We start from the raw sequence: 12,462 nt of genomic DNA, 5'->3' as shown, positions 1-12,462 counted from the left end.
TAAATTATCTATAGATGAGCTAAATCTGTCCCATAGATCAATTAAAAGAATCACTATTTTAAATATATCACATCCTGAATTACACTGAATTAAAGGTAATTGCATACTCGCTGCATACATCACACTGTTAATTGGGGAAAACATTTTGAGTCAAACCTATTGGGGTTTCTAGCACTTCAATTTCCTTTTTTATAAAAAGGAAAAAATTGTAAGTCTGAGTCAGGTAAAAAAAAAAAACAACAACAACAAAATAAACCTAGCAAGTACTCATGATAATGAAAACATACACACACAAAACAAAACACTGAATTAATTAAGGTATTGCTTCAAAGTCTATAGTGCAGAGTAATTCTTGCTATCTCTAGTATGAGATGTGAGATAGAGGCTAGGGAAGGGAGTTTACAACAAGCTGTGTGTGTGTGTGTGTGTGTGTGTGTGTGTGTGTGTGTGTGTGTGTATTGTACAATCCTGTGAGTCTATATGTTAAGTTCAGCCATATCTTTATAGGACAAAGTGTGTCAGACTGAGAGTTAGAACTCTGTGCCTGTTGCTTTGCAATATAGAGAGCTTAAACCAAGGCTCACTATTAAAATCCCATTGCTAAGGCTCAGAGAGCATGGAGCTATGTGGGCCTGCCCCAGTCTCTGGGTTGCCCAAGAGTTTCAACAGGAAGAATGATAAGAAGAGTCCCCTCTCCTGCAGCAAATGCTGGGGCATCATCTTTTTCTGGAAACCACTGTCCTTGCTCCTCCCCTTTAGCTTTCTGCTCTGCGACAAGATGAAAAGGAACTAGATATGGATCCATGCATTGTGAAACTAGAATGTCCTCTACCCTGTTTGTTTCTTAGCTCCAAATTTCACAATCTTACAAGATCAAGGAGTCCAGTAGCTCCTGTCCTAGCATTGTGCAATGTCTCCACATAGGAATTTTACTGGGGAGAGATAGAGACATAACTCCTTGTTACTAATCCTTGAAGACATGAGTTTTAGTGACTGATTTCCCAAAGGAAGAGCCTTGAAGTTCACAATATAAGTACTACATCAATGCTTTATATTTAGCCTTTACATCTGTGGAAACAGGTGTATAGGGGTGGAAGCCCAGGTCACAGCACCCTCTTTCTACTGAAGCAAAAGTCAGCAAGCTCCTCTAGGCTTGCAGACATTCCAAGGAGTTCCCAGAGATCCTCTGAACCAATCCCTTGTTCACCCCACTAAGTAAGCTGCTTAGAGAAGGACTTTTTCTCTCTGGTGGCTTTACAGATACACAAATTCTCCAGCAAGGCTTATCACCTAAGTGTGATGGAGAGCACTGGAGACAAAAGATACAAGAGTTCCCATGTCTTGATGACAGAAAGCTGACAATAGTTTATGATCCATGATAGCTCCACACACGATACATTGTATTTTTCCCAGAAAATGCGTTAAGTAACTCTGTGCCCTAGGTCAAGTTTGAGATCTTAAAGTTCACAGATGGAGAGTGTGGGAAGGTAGAGCCTGATAAGAGAAACCTGGCCCTGAAGCAGCCCCTCTTCTAATGGAGTGCTTCAGATGGTCTAAGATTTTAAATTGTTCATTGCCACTTTAAGCAGCCTCCCTTGGCTCTGGCTATCTCTACAAAATGAATCAGTGATCACCAGTAGAAACTCAATTATCAATCAATCAATCTCTATTGAGTTGCTGGTACACCCCAGTTACCTGCTATGCCTCAGAATAATCTATAGTACTTTAGCGAAGAAGTGCTTCTAATTAAATAGCAGCTACTGCTCATTAATACATCAAAATAAGTGACCAAAACATTTGCTTAATTACAAAATGCAACAGGTTTATCATCTCTAAGACTCTCTCAGCTTGCTAATTGATTGCCACTTAAAATAAAGAAATTGTCGGTGCACAAAATAGAATATTTTAGGTGGCTTTTAACCATAGAGGCAAAAGATAGAAGAACTTTACAATCCCATGTGATGGGTGGTCAGCCTTAAGGAATGAAGTCACGATACAGAAATAAAGCTGAATTTTTTTTGTTGTTCTTAAACAGTGTGTTGGAGGGCAGGGGATGAGGCCGGGGACAGAGTGCTTGCCTAGAGTGTACAAAGACCTGGGTTCAGTCACAAGCGCCATAAAATATTTAAAGTTTCTGATTATTATAATGCACAATAATAATAAAGGATTTCTAACTTTCATGTCTTTTTCCTAGCTGTATATAAAGATGTCTAAGAATGAACTGTCATTTCTTTTTATCTAAGGCAGACTTTATTTTCCTTAGTATATCCTCCCACCCCCTTCTTCTTGCCCAGATTTACCAATTCCCAGCTGACATCAGGACGATGAGGACCCAAGCATCCCTTGCTTCTCATGACTTCCTGGCTGCCCTATTCCCGAAAAAGATAGTTTAAAAAATACTAGTTCAAGGCTCCACACTCAAGCCCCCTCCACCTTGTTTGCTCAGTCATTCTCTTATTATTTAGTAGCACTCTATTTTAGTGATTCGGTCTACCACTAGCAATATAGTATTGAAGCCACAGAAAACCAGCACCCCGGAAAAGGAAACTGCACAAGTCAGGGTCATTAGTGGGAAGATGCCTGCAACCCTTGGACAGCTGAAAGCAAGCCTGCACACTGAGACATGGAGAATACAGAGCTACAGAAGTTGGGCTGAAGCCACATGTTATGAACTCTAGCAGACCTAAGAGCAAAGAGATACATTAAGTGTTCTAAATAGAAAGGAAGAGGGAAGAGGTGTTGATCATTAAAAGAAAAGAAAGAAAAATGTCTACTGCAATATGAACAGCTGAGCTACGGCGGCTAGGACAAAGATCACAGTGCTGGAGATAGGGACCAGAGGCAAGTCTGGGAAATAGTCTGTTGATAAAAACTAACACAAAGTACAATCACTCCAGAACAGAGAAACCTTAGTGAAGAAACGCCTCCATCCGAATGGCTTGGAGGCAGTTCTGTGTAGCATTTTCTTGACTGATTGATGATTGATGCTCGAAGGCCCAGCCCACAATGGTGGTGTCATCCTTGTGCAGCTAGTCCTGGGAGGAATAAGCAAGACAGCTGAATGTGACCCTGGAAACCAGCCAGTAAGCCGAGCTCCCCCACGGTTCCTGCCTCTGCTTGAGTTCCTGCCTGCCTTCACTCAAGAATGGACTGTGACTTGGACATGTAAACCAAGTAACCCTTTCCACCAAGTCACCCTTTGGTCAGTGTTTTAGTGCAGCAACAGAAAGAAACCAGGACAGTTAGAAAATGAAACTGATGGAAGTTGATGGTAGATTGCATGGGAGGGATGAAACAGAAGGAGGAATCTTGAAGACATTTGCTGAATTGAACGTCTGAAGGGATGGAAGAGCCATGCTGGGAGATGCATAATGCCATAAAGTCAGGAAGCAGGGAGTCACATTAAGCCTGGGATCTCTCAGACGTGTGGATGGAGTTACAAATGTTAAATCAATGGAATAGATATCACAGGAGACATACATTGCCAGGGAGAGTATGATGCGTGAGAGTATGGTCCAGGCGTGACTCTAGAATGCAGTCTTGGGAAGTCTGACATCGATATCCAGGCATGAATAGTCCTGCCCAAGAAAGCACAGATGCTTAGATCTGTGAGGTAAAAGAAAAACCAGGGGTCTAAATGTGTACATAGAGGCAGGGATCCTCAGTGCTTGTCTTTGTCCTGCATTACTGAACAGTATCTTTTTAACTCTCCTCTTGTTGAATTTGAACATCGCCAGTCTTTCAAGGAAGCTGCCTACTAAGATACCTGATGTGCATTTTTTTAACCTTTCTCTCAGTGGTGACAGAGTGTAAAGAGGAGTTCTGCATGCTGGTTCTGTTCTCAGAGACACATATGAGCTGGTTAATTTCAACTTTGCAACAAATCTGAATGGTGGGGACATTTTTCTATAGATGAATGGAGAGAGTTTTACAGATGGAGAGAGTAAAACAGAGACTAACTCAATTTCTGAACACAGAAAGATGGTAGGAATTCTACCAATACATATATTCAGGACCTTGATGAAGGCAGTTGGCGTATGCTCAGAATCTTCTCCCTGAACTCTCTATAACCACTACACCCCTCCACTTCTCTCCAAAACACGCACATATACCTGAGTTTTGTCGTAACATGACTGTGAACAACTTGGTAGTAGAAGTAGTAGTAGTAGTTTACCTGAAATTCATTTCATAGGACTTGCTGCTAGGAACTGCTACACTTACATCAAAGAATGAGATATTTAAAGTTTTGTTTCTCTTTCAACAGCATCTAGATTCTAGCTTCGTGAGAGCCCACTTGAACCACAGTGTAAAACTGAGACAACACTCTTTGCCTCCCAGTTTTGAGAGCCTGTTCACACAACAGTGCGGACCATTTCAGTCACTCCAGTGTTCCTACGTGGTTAGGGCTGTTTGTCTGTTTTCACAGCTATCCTTGATATTCTGAGCAATCTCTTTAATGACACACAGCAAAGTTTCTTACCAGTTTGTTTGCCTCTCAACTCACCTTAACTTTATGGTCATATTTTATTCCAGACCCTGCTGAGGAATTCATCAGGCTGTGAAGTACGCAGTGATGAATATCGGACAGAGTTTACCACGGCTTTACAGCGCGTTGATTTATTCATGGGCCAGTTCAACCAAGTGCTCTTGACATCTATATCCACCTTCATCAAAGGTGACCTCACCATTGCTAATCTAGGGACATCAGAAGGTCGATTCATGCAGGTAAGTGATTTCTTAGAGTATCCGGTTTTGTGTGATTCCTTCTTGTTTTCACTGTAAAACATTTGCAAACAGGCTAAAAGGTGAAAATCACAGTAGAAGCTGGAAACAAAACCTAAAAGGCCATCAATGAAGCGTGAACCACTTTTTATGGAGTGGGTAGATTGTTTTCGTAAAGTTTTTGAACCTTTCAAATCCAATGTGGTTGCTTTAATTTTCTTGTCTGGAATGGTCTTTTTTTTTCCATTCATAACTTCTGTCACATGATTGGAAAGTAAAAATGAAACAATTAAGCACTTCCAGGCAATGTTTTCCTCTTTCAGGGGAAACTGTGGATCAAAGGAGAGCTATTGTGTGAACTGTGTGTGTCCATGAGAAGAGACATTCACATCCCTGAGAGACATTGGCAGGATTCAGGAAGGGATGTTATCATCAAAACCCCTCTGTAACTCAGGCTCTCCTCATTCTGCAAAATGGTGGCGTCCCACACAAAGAATTTCAAATACTTAATTTTTTAAAGCAGACTTTATTAAGAAATGCTTCTAATGGCCAGCGGCACTATTTCCATACAATAAAGGCTCACATTTTAGACTTGATGGAATAAGTGTTTCCTAGCTACAAGAATCATAGCACTTTGCAGAAATTAACAACCCCTCGTGATGGATGCATTTTATCACTTTAATAGTTATTGGTACTTTCACCACGAGTTCATGAGCAGATTCTCAATTAATGCAGATGGACGATGACATCTGTGGAACTTCTGTGAATATTAGGAATTAAAAGGGATGGTGCTTGTTTTTTAATTGTCTGATGTAGTTAATATCCTGATGGCATCCAGTAAACCAATTGAGGGTGATGAGATTTTTCCTCTGACTTATCCATGTAGGCCTCATGTATCTATATTATTTTGCAATGCAAAGTTCTGAAACTTTACATTGTCTTTACAAAGTCTGGATTTTGATCATTGCTGTGGTTTAAGATCTACAAATCATTTCCCTTATGCTCTTGAGCTTAGTGAGACTTTTTCAAAGTCACAGTGTCACAGAATGTTGACAAAGATGCTGTGATCTGAGGGTTTGTTGTCACACTGTTTCCCCAACTACTGCTTCCTCACTGCTGGCCACTCCTCTTCTCCCCATCTCCCTATCTGCTACACTGTCCACTGTCTCACCAGTCTTTGCCATTTAATTCTGTTCTTAACCGTGAAGGTGGGACACATATTCCCTCCACATACTTATGTACCATTCCAATACCGCTGGTACCTGTTATCTTCGAAGTGGGATCACATTGCTTGTGTTTATATGCATTCTTCATTTACACTGATAATTGCAGTAACAGACCAAAGAATCTGAAGGAGAAGTAGGCATCTAGTGAATTCCAGATGTGCTTGTGGCAGTGGCTTGCTTCCCCCTGGTCTTCATTTCCTCTTTCCTTTTTTCTAAGTTACCCATTATCTCACCAATCCAGATCTTCATTAATATCCTTTTACAGTCACTTTAGATTTGAGTGATTTTTTTTTATTTTTGTGATTATAATATAATTACAACATTTCTCCCTTCCTTCCCTCTAAATCTTACCACATACCCCTCCTGCTCTCCTTCAAATTCATGGCCTCTTTTTTTTTCACTCTTATTGCATGAATGCGCGTGTGTGTGTGTGTGTGTGTGTGTGTGTGTGTGTGTGTGTGTGTGGCCTGTTTTGTCCAGAAAGGTATTTTCTTAAGCATCAAAAGGGTCATAGTCTATTCTCACATGTTAAAATTATACTGAAATCCCATTCTTAAGTAAGTTACTTTAATAAAAGAGTTCATACCATCCAAGGGATATAGCATCATGTATATATAAAATCATATACTCGTTATAACTAAAATTCTGTAGCTGGTGCTTTATTCTTGTCTCTTAGTGTGTATGGGAGGGAATGTTATCTTCTGGCATTAATAGCACAAAGCAAAAAAAAAGGTAATTTTAAAGTCATCAAGCATATATTAAGAGCCTACGGACTTTTCTCTACGGGGCAAGTGAGTGAAGCAAAGGAAACCCAGAACCTGCTTTTGAGGAAATAAAATTTTGATAGAGGAGATTAAAATGCTTGCCTGGCAGCAATAGTGCATACAGATAAAGAGCTGCCGGAACCACGGGGGCTGTACTTCTATGATACTTGTGTTCCATCGAGTTTTATATAAATAAACATAAAGCATTTGCCATTCAACTGAGTCAGGCAGCCAACCATGCTGAAATCCCGTTTGTTTACATCAGATTCAGTGGAGGGGAAAGGGAAAGAGTGGAGAGGAGACAGTAGACCTTCAGCTGGCTTTGCCAGAGCAACTTTTTACCAGGTTCTGCCAGTGTTTTGACTGGACTAAAACTCTAAATCCATGGCTAGCCCAAGTTTCTGCAACTCATGTTTTAATAAATACTATAGCGTTTCTGTTACAAAATAGAATCAACATACTTTCCCTCCCAAAGCAGCTGCCACATATGAAAAACACAGCGAAATGATTTTACTTCCTTCCTACCCTCAAACTTAATGGCAGAGTTGCTTAGCAATTTTTTTTTATCCCAAGAGTTTGCAGCTGTTTCTGCCCTTCCTATTGTGTTGCTGTTCAGCTCAGGCTGGGAACACAAGCTACAGCCCCAGCTGTTGGGTGCAAAGTGAATCAGGTATTTCACAGTGGCTATTTGATTAGAAAGAATTATATTGTTTAGCTAACAATAGTCTGTGCATGGCAGAGAGGACATTTCTGACATGTTGCTAACTTCTGTAACTTATCTCATGCAGGTGCAACTAAGTCTAAATATACTGATGTGTACATGTATCTAAGTCTAGATCAGTGGAAGGATGTCAACAATAGAATTCAGAAGCAGTTTTGACTTGTACGATCACTCTCTTGGGATGCTTTGAAGTGAAACACTGGTTAGCATTTGAGGTAGCAGAAGCAAACAGTGAGAATGTGCACCCTTACGGGGAAACCTAGCCCACTGTGCAGGGCCATGTGGGAGAAGGATGGATTCTCATGACGATCATAGGGACTAATCACAGGGATTGCCCACGTCTCCCATTCTGAGCTCCTCATCTAATCTACATCCAAACAACGCTTGCTTGATTTTTTTTACAGCACTCGTATAAGGCCTTTAATCTCTAAATGCAAAGCATTGCTATTAAAATATTTGTGCATGACTGTCTGGCCGGGGAGAGTGAGTGGATCAGGGATGGGGGAGGGGGACAAAGCCTTTCCAAGACTTGTTTCAAAGTCAGCTACGCAAACATTCGCTGGGCAACCACACTGTGTCTGCCAACAGTGTCCGATGCCAGGGCACAATCACAACTACCGTTAAGTTCTTTGGTGCCACCCTGGTATTTCTTTACCACCACCCCCTTCCCTATTCTGTTACCCTCAGTGTTGGTAACACCCATCACTTTCTCTTCTAGTCTTATGTGGACTAGTTAGGTCTAGCAAGAAACTCAAAGATGAAAGATGTATTTGGTCATGGTCATTCTTTATGACCATTACTTACAAGATTATGTTGGCAATCAGTGACGTTGAGACTAATAACTCCCTCTCAGTAAGATCAGTTCATCTGCTGACCTCCTTCCTGTCAGGAGATTGCTTGGGGCTTCTACACCACCACTCTGGTGTACCACACCAGTGCTTTCCACTGGAAGGTGATAGCAGGCGTCATGTTTACAATTACTGTTATTTGCTAATATGTAGACACGTCCAGGTTCAGCAATGGGAGTATTAGGGGTGCAACTGAATGAAGATTAAACTGACACTTCATTTCTCCTTAGGGATTGTTAATTTACTCATCTCTTACAAAATTCTCAGACAGAGGCATCATTAAAAATATCATTGAAAATGCAATATACAACATTGTTAATAAAGAATATTAACATTTGGTATGTTTATTTTGAAGAAAATGTGTATGGTGAGTCCCGACACTTCTTTGTGCTAAGGAAAAACTTACTGTAAATAAGCATTTCAAGGTCATGACCATAACTAAAAATTAAGCTGGGTTCATGTGTAGTCTCTTAAAATTAATGTATACATGCTCGAGAAGGACATATATTTTCTTCACTATCACATGCATAGAAATTTAAAGCATCATAAATATTTGAAACCCTGGGAAAATATGAAACACTTTGGTGTTTTTTGGGTTTTTTTTTTTTTTTTTGGTTTTAGATAACAAAGAGAAACTAACATTTATTTTCATGGATGCTTCCTAGGGCACCCAGAGAGACATGTGCAATATGAAACACATACAACATTAGTTTATGAACCTTTTATTATTTTTAAATATCAGTAGCAGATCCAGTCTGTGCATTGACTAATTGCCCTACCACCGATGTGTTTGTACTACTAAATTGGAAGTTACATTAGTTACTTTTCTCATTGCTGTAAAAAAATACTGATAAAAGCAATGTAAGGGAGGAAGGCTTCGTTCGCTCGCTCTTGAGGACACAGTCCATCCCAGCTGTGCAGGCATGACAGCAGCAATGGTTCCCTCTTCTTCATAGAACCCATGCTGCTGTGATCTAACCACCCTGCCACTCTACCACGTCTGTCCCTCCCCCTCCCCCGTGTGATCTGCCACCCAGATGAATGGGGAGTACGCCTCATCTCCACCTCTGTTTCTCCAGTGAGAATCTACCAGCCTCTCTAGGACCCTGCACTCACCGTAGAGGCTCACTCTGGCCTCGAGGAAGCATTCTTCAAAGCCTTGACCACTGGAGCTGAGCGGGCATGGACAAGCCAGGGTCTCCAGTGGCTCTCTTGAAGTCAACTTTCCTCTCACAAACAAACAAAAAGCATTTGTAAGACTGACAAACCCAAGTCACAGTAATGCACCACTTCACACCCACTAAACTGGCCATGGTTAAGAAAATGGGAAATAGGACAGGTATGGTGGCTCAAGCCTTTAATCCCAGAACTTCCCCGGCACTTGAAAGTCAAAGACCAGTGGATCTCTGCAAGTTCAAGGACAACCAGGACAGCCACGGCTATGTAGAGAGCCTTGGTCTCAAGAAAATGAAAAGGAGTAAAGAAAATAGAAGTAGAATTCCTAACTTGTAGGAATGTGGAAAAGTGCAGACACTTCGGGAAATAGCTGAACAGTACTTTTAAAAAGTTAAAGATACCATAAGGTTTAAAAATCCTTCTCCTGCCGGGCGGTGGTGGCGCACGTCTTTAATCCCAGCACTCAGGAGGCAGAGGCAGGAGGATCTCTGTGAGTTCCAGACCAGCCAGGTCTACAAGAGCTAGTTCCAGGACAGCCTCCAAAGCCACAGAGAAACGCTGTCTCAAACAAACGAAACAAAACAAAACAAAAAATCCTTCCCCTAGATGCAGCACACATGAGAAATCAAAGTATTTGTTCCCATAGGAAGTTTCACACCTATCCATCGTAGCATTATTCAGAGGCAAAATGTAGGAGCCACCCAAATGCCCATCGAGTAATGCATAAATGCACAGAATGTGGTCTGTGTCTAGAGCAGAATATTGTTTGGCAATAAAAAAAAAAGGAGCATTGATGAAACTTAAAAACATATGCAACGTCGAAAATACCAACACCAAGGCCAGATGTCAGCTTCCGTTCCTATGTAATGTCTAGAACAGGAAAAGCTAGAAGAGAGAGTAGAATAGTAATTATCAGAAACAGAGGAGACTGGACAATAATTGTTAAGGGCTGTTGGTGTTTTTTAAGCTACTGAAAGTATTTCAAAGTTGACTGCAGTAATGATTGCACAAGTTTGCACATACTATAAAACCTAAGCCTCTGGAAGCTTCAGGGATGGAGGGAGCGGCAGTGAATTCTCACTGGAGAAACCGTCACAGTGGGAGATGTAGCACACTCCCCAAACATCTGTGTGGCACATCACATGGGGAAGGGTGTGTGGCGAGGGGGTGGAGGGGCAGTGTGATTAGATCACAACAGCATGGGTGAAGATGGGTTCCTCGAGGGACAGCAGAGGCCCCTGGAAGTCACCAGAGGACAGCCGAACAAGGCGTTTAATCGGGGTTGCTGGACACTGAGGACATTTCCTTGCCTTTAATATTCTTGGAGAGACTTGAGTGACCACCAAAATTCCTACTGACTGTAAAGCCGCCACCACCACTCCCTCCTCGCCCCCCTTCTCCTCCTCTTCCTCCTCCTCTTTCCCTCTCACAATGAAACTATTGAAGTGTCTACTTTGCAAAAGAGAGAGAAAAACATTTGAGCAAGTAGATAGCCACATAGATTCATTTTATGTTGAATTGTGTTCATCTGTTTTTAAACAAAATTAAACTGTAAATCTGTCTAATTGAAAATAAAACTATATATATATATATATATATAATAGAGAAATTTGGTTTTATGAATTATAGAATTTCACATAAAATTATTTAGCTCACACTTATAAATTTTCTGAGTGGAACCACACTGCTTTATTATCTGTTCATATATTTTTCCCTCACATCCTCTCTCAGATAGCTTATTGGGAAAGTTTACGTGGCCTAATAACCACAGTGAACAAGTAAATTCGAACTCTTCCCTCTACCCCACCTCTCAAACAATGCATTAGGGCTATATTTTCAGGACCATTAAAGAAAAAGGGTTTGTGGTCTAAATACTAAAGATTAGTCATGGACACAGTAGAAACTCAAAAGATAATTGCCAGTCTTCTATTTCATACTAATTGTTCTCAGATTGCCAAGTGATTTATCATAAGAATTAAACTTACATGCCAAAATTCTGATCTGTCCCTAGAAATATCTCCATGACAACAAAAAGCAACTCCTAATTCTTGCAAGCATTGCTTCAGGGGTATTTTGAGGATTTTAGTGGTTACTCAATTATTTAGGATTCTGGCAATTAGAGCGAGGGAGGGATTAATGATAGAAAAAGCATTCTTGGCATTTCCATACAGTGGATGTTCCTGCAGAGAAAAGGCTAATGATGAACTGAAAAGGTATTTGCATGTGTGATAAGGTCTCTGCTCAGCAGTGCAAAGGCAAAGATTCACCCCCTCTTCTCATTGCCTTCCCGCTTTCTCCTGCCGACCAATCTCCATAACAGACAGCATCCACGCTAGCTTTGCTAGCTGGACTAGCGCGGTGTCATCTGTGCCATCAGCAGTCATCAAAACAAAGAGGCCTTCTTAGGCACGCTTAACTCATGCAGCCAAGGTTGCTGAAACAAGGAGTAACTGGCAAGCAAACGCATTGTGAAAGCTTTCTAACTTCAACTCCCCAGTGCTCTTTGGGAGTTCCTACTTGAAGCTTCATATTGTTACTCACTCCAAGAGCCAAGCAGCTGGATGTTTAAGGAGGGGTCAAGCATTAGGTAAAGCCTATAGGAAATCCAACTCTTGAAACTTTCTAGCTAAATTCTTGCTTAGATTTTATTGAAAGCAAAAGCAGTATGTATCTTCCAGAACAGTTGTGAAGAGTCACTCTGATCTCCTAAGAATCACTTAGCAAAGTGTCTGTCTTGGCTACCTATGATATAAGTGCCATGTGTATGGTGGTGTCTCCAGCTGAAAAAACAGAGAAGGCAAAAACAAATCCATCAACCCAAGCCCAAGGATGCAAAAGAGTCGAGCTTCTTTCTGAAAAGAAAGGAAAAGGTTAATCATTCCTGAGAAGTGCACATAATCAGATATTCGATAAAGTCGAGATAACAATCTAGTAATTAAGACTGGATTGCTTATTATAGATACAAGAAATTCTAAACAGAGCAAGAAGGTTATATATAGAATTAC

General features: G+C 40.9%; 1 protein-coding gene across 4 annotated transcripts in view; it reads left to right on the top strand.

The window, feature by feature from the left end:
- The window catches only part of Met (MET proto-oncogene, receptor tyrosine kinase), a 107,364-nt gene that overhangs the window by 43,667 nt on the left and 51,235 nt on the right, over positions 1-12,462 (top strand). For all 4 annotated transcript variants that reach the window (XM_027389942.2, XM_035452056.1, XM_027389941.2 and 1 more), the window contains one exon: positions 4,534-4,725. In XM_027389942.2, the coding sequence (XP_027245743.1) occupies positions 4,534-4,725 (192 nt within the window). The remainder of the gene's footprint in view (positions 1-4,533; positions 4,726-12,462) is intronic.

Source organism: Cricetulus griseus (assembly GCF_003668045.3).
Source record: "Cricetulus griseus strain 17A/GY chromosome 1 unlocalized genomic scaffold, alternate assembly CriGri-PICRH-1.0 chr1_0, whole genome shotgun sequence".
NCBI lineage: Eukaryota > Metazoa > Chordata > Mammalia > Rodentia > Cricetidae > Cricetulus > Cricetulus griseus.
Note: the sequence above shows the minus strand (reverse complement) of the source record. Positions and strands in the feature narration are given on the sequence as shown.